The sequence below is a fragment of the Bison bison genome, unplaced genomic scaffold (assembly GCF_000754665.1).
Source record: "Bison bison bison isolate TAMUID 2011002044 unplaced genomic scaffold, Bison_UMD1.0 scf7180017864162, whole genome shotgun sequence".
Taxonomy (NCBI): domain Eukaryota; kingdom Metazoa; phylum Chordata; class Mammalia; order Artiodactyla; family Bovidae; genus Bison; species Bison bison.
The window spans coordinates 4,125,323-4,137,019 of NW_011494734.1; the positions used below are offsets into that span (position 1 = coordinate 4,125,323).

The 11,697-nt window shown below is 43.1% G+C and overlaps 1 protein-coding gene across 1 annotated transcript in view; it reads left to right on the forward strand.

Moving 5' to 3' along the window:
• The first annotated feature begins 2,108 nt into the window (after positions 1 to 2,108).
• EPDR1 (ependymin related 1) overlaps positions 2,109 to 11,697 on the forward strand; it is a 36,596-nt gene continuing 27,007 nt past the window's right edge. Inside the window, exon 1 of the mRNA XM_010841494.1 lies at positions 2,109 to 2,686. Coding sequence (XP_010839796.1) covers positions 2,382 to 2,686 — 305 coding nt within the window. The 5' untranslated portion in view covers positions 2,109 to 2,381. The remainder of the gene's footprint in view (positions 2,687 to 11,697) is intronic.

Here is an 11,697-nt window from a genome sequence, read left to right on the forward strand (position 1 = left end):
ATTTGATTTAGGTGATACCTGAATGGTCTAGTGGTTTTCCCTACTTTCTTAAATTTCAGTCTGAATTTGGCAATAATGAGATCATGATCTGAGCCATAGTCAGCTCCCAATCTTGTTTTTGCTGATTGTATAGAGCTTCTCCATCTTTGGCTGCAAAGAATATAATCTATCTGATTTCAGTGTTGACCATCTGGTGATGTCCATGTGTAGAGTCTTCTCTTGTGTTGTTGGAAGAGGGTGTTTGCTATGACCAGTGCATTTTCTTGGCAGAACTCTATTAATCTTTGCCCTGCTTCATTCTGTATTCCAAGGCCAAATTTGCCTGTTACTGCAGGTGTTTCTTGACTTCCTACTTTTGCATTCCAGTCCCCTATCATGAAAAGGACATCTTTTTTGGGTGTTAGTTCTAAAAGGTCTTGTAGGTCTTCATAGAACCATTCAACTTCAGCTTCTTCAGTGTTACTGTTTGGGGCATAGACTTGGATTACTGTGATATTGAATGTTTTGCCTTGGAAACGAACAGAGATCATTCTGTTGCTTTTGAGATTGCATCCAAGTACTGCATTTTGGAGTCTTTTGTTGACCATGATGGCTACTCCATTTCTTCTGAGGGATTCCTGCCTGCAGTAGTATATATAATGGTCATCTGAGTTAAATTCACCCATTCCAGTCCATTTTAGTTCGCTGATTCCTAGAATATCGACATTCACTCTTGGCCATCTCTTGTTTGACCACTTCCAATTTGCCTTGATTCATGGACCTGACATTCCAGGTTCCTATGCAATATTGCTCTTTACAGCATCGGACCTTGCTTCTATCACCAGTCACATCCACAACTAAGTATCTGTGTGGATCACAACAAACTGGAAAATTCTTAAAGAGATGGGAATATCAGACCACTGTACCTGTCTCCTGAGAAGCCTGTATGCAGATCAAGAAGCAACAGTTAGAATTGGACATGGAACAATGGACTGGTTCAAAATTGGGAAAGGAGTATGTCAAGGCTATATACTGTCACCCTGCTTATTTAACTTATATGTAGAGTACATCCTGTGAAATGCTGGACTGGATGAATCACAAGCTGGAATCAAGATTGCTAGAAGAAATATCAACAACCTCAGATATGCAGATGAGGAACTAAAGAGTCTCTTGATGAAGGTGAAAGAGGAGAGTGAAAAAGCTGGCTTAAAACTCAACATTCAAAAAACTAAGATCATGGCATCTGGTCCCATCACTTCATGGCAAACTGATGAGGAAAAAGTGGAAATAGTGACAGATTTTGTTTTCTTGGGCTCCAAAATCTCTGCAGACAGTGACTGCAGCCACATAATTAAAAGATGCTTGCTACTTGGAAGAAAAGCTATGACAAACCTATTAGCATATTTAAAAGCAGAGACATCACTTTGCCAACAAAGGTCCATATAGTCAAAGCTATGGTTTTTCCAGTAGTCATGTTTGTGAGATATGAGAGACCATAAAGACAGCTGAGGACTGACAAATTGATGCTTTTAAACTGTGGTGTTGGAGAAGACTCTTGAGAGTCCCTCGGACTGCAAGGAGATCAAACCAGTCCATCCTAAAGGAAATCAATTCTAAATATTCATTGGAAGAATTGATGCTGTGAAGCTGAAGCTCCAATACTTTGGGCACCTGATTTGAAGAGCCGGATTTTTAGAAAAGACCCTGTCTGGGAAAGATTGAGGGCAAGAGGAGAAGGGGGCTACTCCTTCTCATCCTAAATGCTCCGATGAGATGGTTGGATGGCATCACTGACTCAATGGACATATATTTGAGCAAACTCCAGTGAAGGACAGGGAAGCCTGATGTGCTGCAGTCCATAGGGTCACAAAGAGTTGGACATGAGGTAAGGGACTGAACAGCGACAAAAACAATTTGATAAAGGGACAGGGTTATGTGGGGTACAGCAAGTGCAGTGATCCAGCTTTCTTGATCTTGTGTTTGAGTTTGTCCTCCAGTGTTGGTTATCTGCTGAATACTCAGCAGAAAAACACTTTCCTTCTCACCCCACCACCCCATCCCCCTTAAAACGCGGATACCCTTCAGGATGCTAGTGGCACCACTGCCACTGCATTTCCTGTTGGCAGCAGAGAGCAAGTGAAAACAGTAGCGGCAGCGGGCAGCGGCCCAGGCAGAAACAGCTCTCACACGATTCAGGGAAGCTTTCCCGTGGCCGATCCCGGCTCCCAGGCCTTGCGCGTCCTGATCCCAACAGCTGGAAAGGGCGCCGCGGTGACCAGCAGCAACTTGGCCAAGACCGCCCTCGGGCACAGTTGGAGAAAGCCTCGCTGAGTGCCTGGGTTGCTCAGCGCCCCCTTGGGCGCGGGCTGGCTCTCTGGGGACTACGGCCGCGGCAGAAGGCGATGCCTAGGCGCGCTCCCCTCCGCGTGGCCCGAGGGTCCCTGGACGCTTGGCTGCTGGGCGGCCTCTGGGTCTGCGCGCTGGGCTGCCTCTGCGGCGTGGGGACGGCGGCGCCGGGGGCCGGGGCAGGGGCTGGGGGCTCCCTGGGGGCTCAGCGCCCTTGCCAGGCGCCGCAGCAATGGGAGGGACGCCAGGTGCTGTACAGGCAGAGCACCGGGCGCTACAGTCGCGCCCTGCTCTCTTACGACGGGCTCAACCAGCGCGTGCGGGTGCTGGACGAGAGGAAGGCGCTGATCCCCTGCAAGAGGTACGCGGGGCGGGGGGAGCGAGGCCAGGGCGGCCCGGGGAGGGCGAGGTCGAGGGAGCTGCGCCGGAGCGCGGGGTTTCCAGCAGCTCGCGTCGCCTTCCTCCCATCAAAGAAAAACTTCGCGGAGAGGATCTCTTGGGGACAGCAGAGTTGGGGGCTGGGTGTCGGGCTGGACCACTGGGGGCGGCCTGCTGGCGGGCACTCAGTGAGACCTCGCAGGGCGGTGGCCGGTGAAGAAAGGCGGCGCCCCCAGGCCCTGGTTCGCCCACATTCAAACGCTGCTGAGTCAGCCTCCTGACTCCTGGTGCCCCCTTCAGCCTAGGGCGTGTCTTCTGCACTATCTCAGCTCTTTCAGGAGCCATCTGTGAAGGAGACACGCCGAAAACATATTTTATACGAGGTTTTTTTTTTTTTTTTTTTTTCCTTTTTAAAGGAATATGACAACTCAACCAAAAGTGTGCGGGATCAGTTAAAAGAACTGTCACAACCGTTGAAATTTTCGTCTACTCCCTTAAAATTTCTTTTAAGCAAGTTTTACATTCGGTGATCAATAAGCCTGTACGTCTGTGTCTTTTTTATAGAACATGATCTCTTCCCTGTTATTTGTCATTTTAATCGTTGCCCCCTACCTATTTTTAATGGCTGCACAATATTCCACAGAGAGGTTATGCTACAATGCTTTTTAACTACTGGTATGATTAGTCACCTTTCTGCATCTGTTATGACAAAGGACACCCTCTTTCCTGAGACTGCAGTTTGTTCTGACCCTATTAAAACCTGATTTCTATTTTGGGATCGCCACCTGTCAGTTCCTTCTGCCTCATTCCTGTTTCTCTGTGTGTGTTCCTCCAAGGGTTATGCTGGCCTCTCATATGGAGTTGGCATAATTAGGAGGTGCCATGTGAATGTCCACAGTTTAAGGCTCCAATGGGCAGTAAAATGTGGAGAAAATTTGATATCATTTCACCTAAAAGTGTTTGTTGAAGTATTAGGTATCTTGAAGACAGTATGCAAATGCAAGAATTGTTCAAAGCAATATATTTGAGAATGCAAAATAGTACATGATTGTAAACCACAAGTGCTGAGGAGGCCTGGAATAGCTGAGTCATCATGGGGTATTGGGAGTATCTTTTCTCTTTCAAGAAGATGAATGTTTTCTGTTAAGTCTCGAAGAACTTTGTAATAATAATAGCAAAATCCAGCATTTGAGTACTTGGTATGTACCAGGCATGGTCCTGAAGATGTTCCACATACCGTATTATTTAGTTTAAAAATCACAACCACTGGACAATGCAGGTGTTATGATCTCCATTTTACAAGCAGAGAAATCTGGGGTCAAGGGAGATTAGATAACTTTCTCAGATCAAGAGCTAGGACTGGAGGAAACTGAGTTGATTCTGACATCCATGATATACTGGGCTCTTGTTCCTTTGCTTATTCATTCAATCTGCATTTTTTGTGTGCCAGTCATTTTGTATAATCAGAGTGGGTCCTGGGTTTCAGGGAGGTCACGGTGTGGGGGTGGAATCATATAAGGAAGAATTCCCATATAGTGGGGTAAGGGATGAGCTGGACTTGAGAGCACCCCAGACAAGCAACTAACCTGGAGGTGCTTCCTGGAGGAGGTGGAACAGGAGCGAGTCCCAAAATCCCTGGACGGGCTGACCATTAAGGGGAAGCGGGTGTGGAGCGAAGACTGATCCAGGATGATCCATCCAGGTGTATTTTGGGACATCCTGCCACAGGCAAGGCTGAGAATATTCCAAGAACTGCAGGCCAATCACTGTTAGACTGAAGCATGGAGTATGGTGGGAGGTTGGGGATCCAGGGAAGGATATTTAAACAGTGGAATGCCATGGCTGGGTTTTTAAAAGAGCACTGGATGAATGGTTGAGAATAAAGAAGAACAAAAGAAGAAGCCGAAACATGACCTAGGAGATGTTTGTAGAGAGATCCAGGTGGAAGATGGGGTGTGGCAATGTGATGGTGAGAAGTGGACACTTTTGAGAAATTTTAAGGATACTGAAGAGGCTTATTGAAGGAGGTGCAGAGGATTAGATGGTATGCTGTAGGGTGGTGGTGGGGGAAGTCAGTTCTGGCTTGTGAAAGCTAACGGTACTGACGGCATTGAGTAAATGGTGATGCTGTTTGCTGAGATGGGATTTGGCTTCTGCACTTCTGAAGAAGGGTCAAGTACTGCTCTTTGTGTGCGTTGTCCTGAAGCCTTGTATAGTGGTGGCTTTCGGATGAGTCCATGTCAAAGACGGACTAGGATTGAGACAGACCTGGGACCTGGGACCCTATGCTGCAGTGCTCACACATGGACATGCTTCTCCTCCAGCAATAAAATACAAAGAAACTATATGGGACTAAAAATAACTGTGTGCATGCACAATTAGGGTGAATTCTGGATAAAGGATACAAAGAGAGCCAAAACCCAATCGCCACATTTGAAAGAGCCTGGAGCAAAAGCAGCCTACTATGTGCATTCCCCTATACAAAACACCACTGATTAAGGGGTGGGCAAACCACCTAAGCCATCCCCCTGCAGTCCGACCCCTGGATACACCCCTACCCTCATCCTGTGTAAGGAACAAGCTTGCTCCCCTTGGGGATCTGTTTGTTCTTGTTCCCCTCGCCCCCTCCACTGCAGCAGCGGCTCCTATAAAGCCTTGCCTGCATTTCTTGTCTGGCCTCTAATCAGTTTCTATTGATTAAAGAGGCCAAGAACCCTGATCAGTAACAGGATGGCCCAAAGCACACTGCTGACATAGTGGAGTGAGGCCAGGAGAAGGAAAGGAGGATAGGGTTCATCCCCCCACCTCCCAGAGGTAGGATTTTCATGATTTAAGGGATTAGGCTTTAGAGTCAGATAAATCTGCCTCTGAATTCCAATTTCTAATGCAGGTCTTTGGGTTACTAGATGCGAATGCTACTAATGCCTAATGTATTGCTTTGCTGTGGGGATGAAATGAGTTCAACTATGTACAGCACACAGTGCAATGTAGAAGGTGTGGCCACAATCGTCCCTCTGGCCACCACCATCTTCGCCATCCCGGTAAATTTACCATAGCCCAGAGACTCCCTGCCAGCCCCATGAGCTCAGAAACTTGACCTTGTGGCACCCTCCAGGGCCCTTTCTTTGGGAGCTGACTGAGAATAAACAAGCTCAAGTGTGGCACTGTATATCTCAGTGAGTGCTGTAGCTGGCATGGGGGCCAGAATTCTCAAATCTGACTAGGTCATTCTCTCCCTGTAGGCAGAACTATGTAGAGAGCCAAATTCTAATCAGGAGGCTATGAGCAAAGAGTTGGAGCAAATTCATGGAGTCTAATGACTGCCTGCTTTAGGCTGGGCTGTGTGCTCAACGTTGAGCTTTCCATCATACATAAGAGGCCAGCCCAGCAAAATCAGGCTAAGATTAAGCATGCATCATTTTCACTAGAGAAGTTAGAAGCATAGAAGTCCCTGATCCTATGCTATCCCAACACTGCTGGTCCAGACCCCCTTCACTCTGCATAAAGCCTGGGTGGGTATTGCTCAGGTTGTCTTAGAAACCTTTCTTCTTCTGTGACTCCATGATCAATTAATAGAGTCTTCAGATGTGTATATTATAGCCTCACTGAGGTCACAGCCAAATCTTGCTGGCCTGGAAGCTTTTTTGTCCCCAGGTGGTGATTTCTTTCTTTCTTTACTTTTTAAATTGAAGTACAGTTGATTTACAATGTGTGGGTTTCTGGGTACAGGAAGGTGATTCAGTTTTACATATATGTTCATGTCCTTTTTCACATTCTCTCCCATTATGGTTTATTACCAGATATTGACTTTTGTTCCCTGTGTTCATGTGGTGATTTCTCACTTCACACTTGCCCTGATCCGTCAAGTGTTAATCTCACAGTTAAGCTTTTAGAAGGCAATTTTACTCCTTTTTTTCCCAATTTCTTGCCAAGGTTTTATCTTACAGTCCCATCTCTGGCCCTAAGTCAGATGCAGAAAAGAATGGTTAGTGCACAAATGCATTTTTAAGCTTTTAAATGTAGATTTGTTGGAACAAACTCTGAAACTTTTTCAGGTACTAGCAGTCTGGCCAAGAAACCAGATACGATTTGAAGAAAATATGGATGGGTTGTCTCTTCATATTTATTAGTAAGTTGAGAAGTAAGTTTTAGAATTGGATCAACTTCTTAAGATTTTTATTTTGCATCCAGATAGTTATGGAAAATCCCACTGATAGTTACTGTGGAATGACTAGATTTTCCAGGCTTTCTTCTCCCTGAGATGATGGAAAAGATTAAATAACTTTACAAGCTTCAGATAAGACATGCCTTAGCAGAGAATGGGAAATATTAGTAATTGATACTATTTTGTTTTCTGTTCCCAACTGTTTTTTCCGGTAAACTCACAAGTATTTACATTTGGAAGACTGAAGGAAAGGCAAGATTATTTTGTATTTCAGTAACACAGTGAACTTCATGGGAGAAGCAGTCTAGATACTGAATGAATTTTGTTAAGACTACCAGTACCTTACTGTTCCTGTTTACAAAATGGTAGATTGGGAATGGGAATTAATGAAGCTATTGATGCAAAGGGAGCAGAGTGGTGTTGAGAGGATATGCACTGGTAAGTTAGAAATGTATCTTAGAGGACTATTAAACTACCAATCCCACATGTTTGAGGATTTCTTTTTTTTTTCACTAAAGGATGAAAAGAAAAGTATGTCTTAAATGGAGTGACAAGTATCCACTTTATCTTATACAAATTCTGATTAGTTCCATCTCTGTCTCAGATTTTTCCAGAGCATTCTACTTCTTGGAGAACAGAATATCGTTTCTCTTCTCTATTCTTAGAGAAAACCACCTAGTGTAATAGAGAGCATGTGGACATCCATTTAGACAGTCGTGGGATGCCAAACATGGCTTCTAATCCTGGCTTCACCCCCACAAGTTCCTTTGCTTCTTGGAATATCAGTGCTTTTCATCTTTTAATTTGATTTTAATGATATCTACAGTATTTATACTAAATAACACTTAGGGCTTCTTAAAAGCTAGGTACAAATAAAATTATACGATACCATGAGAACACTACTTGTACTTTTATTACATTAGGCTGATTCTTTTTTCTCGCAAGATGCAATGAACTTGACATAAATTCTAAATTTATTTTTCAACTTGTCCCTTTGTGTAGATAAATTCAGATACATCTCTTTCTTCTTTCACCTTTCCACCAAAGCTTGTGTTCATGGGTAGAGATGAGATGGGCTGCCTTTCTATGCTTTGGCTCCAAACTCAGAAGGCTGTCCTCTCCGTGGAGTCTCCTTGTATACTGTGGGATTGAATGGGACTGCTTACAGGAGTGTCCCTCCAAGGATCTGCTGTGGAAGATTCATTCCAGGGGAAGTTATCACATGGGGCAGCTTCGACAATTATACGTGTTTGAGAATCAGGATAAGGGTTTTTTTCTCCAAATGCACAATTTTATTTTGAAATTACTTTACACTTACAGAAAAAAGTTACAATTATAGTCTGTAGCCATTTTCCCCTGAGTCTCTTGAGAGTGAGTTGTCAGCTTGATGCCCCCATGGCCCCCCAGTATTTCAGTGTGTATTTCCTACAAATAGGGACCTTGTCTTGGGACGCAACCATGGAAACCAGGAAATTAGCATGTGTTCCTTGCTACCATCTGAAATTCAGGTCTCACTCAAATTCTGTCACTTGTGCTTTTGATGTTCTTGTAGCAGGAAGGACCCAGTTTATATTTAAGTGTTGCGTTTAGCTATGTCTTTTTAGTCTCTTTTTGTCACTAACGGTTCCTAAGACTTTCTTGTACTTCAATACTTTTGAAGATGACATGCCAATTATTTAGTAGAATGTTCCTTGATTTGGGTTTGTCTGATGCTTCCTCATAATTAGATTCAAGTTATTCACCTAGGGTAGAAACAGCACATCTGGATGTTTACTTTGATAACTTGATGACTGATGTCTGCAATATTTCTTAAGTGTGAAATGATACTTTTATATTTTATAATCTGTGAGTATTTTATAGGGAGATATTTTAAGACCATGTACATATTCTGTTCTTCACTAAAGTTTCAAGTTATTCTTTTATTTTTATCAGCATGAATATAAGGATGCTCATTGAATTCCATTTGCTTTCACTATTTATTTGATGTTTCAGATTTGGCCAGTGGGAAGCCCTTCAAGTTGGCTTCTATGTTCTTTTGACATGTCTCTCTTCTTTGAACATATCCTCAATTTCTGCCAAGATATTCCAAGATCATCTGTACTTTCCTTGCTGGAGTATTGGAATAAGTCATTTCTCAGGAAGCTCTGGTTATTTTTACTAGAGAATAATATTTGGAAGCCAAGGTCCCTGCTCTAGTTGTGCTCATGGTTATTGGGTGGCACTTTCCAGGCACCCTCACTAGACAAAGCAAAAAGATATAGGTTTGAATACATATACACACACACACTCACTCATTCGCACATATATACACATATTTACATCCACATTTATTTCTAAGCTTCTGATTTTAATACACAGAGATATTTATACCAGTATCTCTAATTCTGATCCACCACCACGGATCATTCTAGATTCCTCCTGTTCATTTTTTGTAACTCCCTTTTCAGACCATGAGAAAACTGGCTCCCTTTTTTCAATTGCAGTAGGTATCAGGCATAACTATGCTACCCGCTCCCTACTTGAATGTCTTCCTGTTGGGCTCTGCACTCCAGGCCAGGCCATGCAGAGACCTACCTTGCTTGACCCTGCTTAATGGCTCTAGACTAAACTGTTTAATGAGGGGAAGGGAAGGTCAGGTTACATTTTTTCGTATGTTTTTCTTTGGGATTTCTTGGGGCTAACATCGTTGTAAATTCTCAGAATGTGTCTGTGTGCTGGGGGAAGTAAATTAGTATGAAATATTCAACAAATTTATTTGATCCTGAACCCTGTTTTGCACGGGTTGGGCTTTCATTTGAGGAACTCATTTCAGAATTTCAGGAGAATTACTCTTTTGCCCTTACTCCCTCCTCCTTGATCTCTGAAGGCTGGAGCCAGTATTTTCTTTTATTAGCTCAGGAAGTCTAACTGCTTGTGGCATTTTGATCCTCGAAAAATAAACCATGCTGGATCTGTAATACTGAGTTTTTCTTTACGAAAGAGATTTTCTTGGAAGCATGTAAAGTTTGCTTTAAGAATCTTAATTCTGTGGGTCTATTGACCCTGAATTTCAGAGGATTGATGCTGGGATGTGGAAAAAATGGGATGCAGGGATGAGGAAAAATAAATTCCAAGGAAGATAAGCCCAGGAGATTAAAGGCACTGGTGGAATAGGAGGCTAATTTATAAATAGAAGCCAGAGGTGGTCGCCATACTGCTTTGGAAATATCTTTATTTCTCTCCATTAACCTTGAACTGTTTCTTCCTGATTCTGACCTCAAAGATGGTGGTCAAGGGCAAAGTGCCCAAAGATCTGAAAATATTCCACCAATTAGTGGTTTGTTTTTCCTGGAATAAATGTGATAGGCTTATATTTCCCCAATTCCAGTAAAAATCTTCTATTTTCCCCCTTTATAATTTATTTTATTTTACCCAGCTTTCAAGAAAAAACATCTTCTCTTGATCTTCTTACTAACTGAAACTGCATTCTCTCCATCTATTTAAAGCAGATCTCATGCTGATTCCCATTTTTGTCCTCCCATGTTCTCTTGGACTCTCTCCAAGCAAACTTTCTCCATCACATCTCTACTGCAATGGCTCTGGTCAACGACAGTATGCTCCACATTACTAATCAAGTGATCTTTTATCTGTTTTCATTTTACTGTTGGTCATTTCCTCCATCTTGATGTATTTTCTTCTGTACTTTTTAGGACATCATGCTCTTCTAGTTCCCCTCCTTTTACCTCATTTTCTTACCTTCTCTTTCTCTTTACTGTCACACATCTTTACTGTCAGGCTGGTCCAAACCTTCATCATTCTTGCCTGGGTTTTTTGCAACAGCCACCTAATAGGTCCCTACTTCTGCCCTTTCTCCCTTTGGTCTATTCTCAACCTCACAGCTTGAGTGATTTGCTAAAATTGTTGTATCATGTTGCTTGTCTGCTCAAAACCCTCCTGTGTGTTTCTATGTCTCAGAGTAAAGGTTTTACAAGGATTTGACCATCCTGTGGGATCTGCTCCCCCAGCCCCTCCACATTTTGTCTTGACCTCTTCACTCTATCATCCATCCATTATCACCTCATCACCAGCTCACTCACTCAGCCCACAGCCTCTGCATGCTCACTCCTTTGGCACTTAGGTGGTTGATTCCTCTGCCTGGAAAGCCTTTTCCTTGAAAAGCTGTATGACCCTCTTGCAAATTAGACTGTCCTTTCTCTCCACGACATATACTCTACCTCACTACCTTTTATCTTCAAGACATTTACCTACTATTTCATATTTTATTAACATACTATCTTAATATTTTATTAATATGCTATTTAATTTAAATTTTAAAGTCTGTTCCCTCATTTCCTCTGCCACCCAAAGTAAAGCTCCATTAGGTCCAGGATTTTTCCCCTGGTTGTTGCTGTATTTCCACCACCACAGAATAGCCCTGACTAAATTTTTTTGAATGAGAGAATGAATGACAATAATAACATATATTCATTGAAAAAGGATATCTAAAATATAGATATGCAAAGAGTAAAAATTATCCATAACTACCAAGCCAATATGACTACTGGTAACATCTTCTAAATATCCTAGGAGACTTTTCAGTTCAGTTCAGTCGCTCAGTCGTGTCTGACTCTTTGCGACCCCATGAATTGCAGCACGCCAGGCCTCCCTGTCCATCACCAACTCCCAGAGTTCACTCAGACTCACATCCATCGAGTCAGTGATGCCATCCAGCCATCTCATCCTCTGTCGTCCCCTTCTCCTCCTGCCTCCAATCCCTCCCAGCATCAGAGTCTTTTCCAGTGAGTCAACTCTTCACATGAGGTGGCCAAAGTACTGGAGTTTCAGCTTTA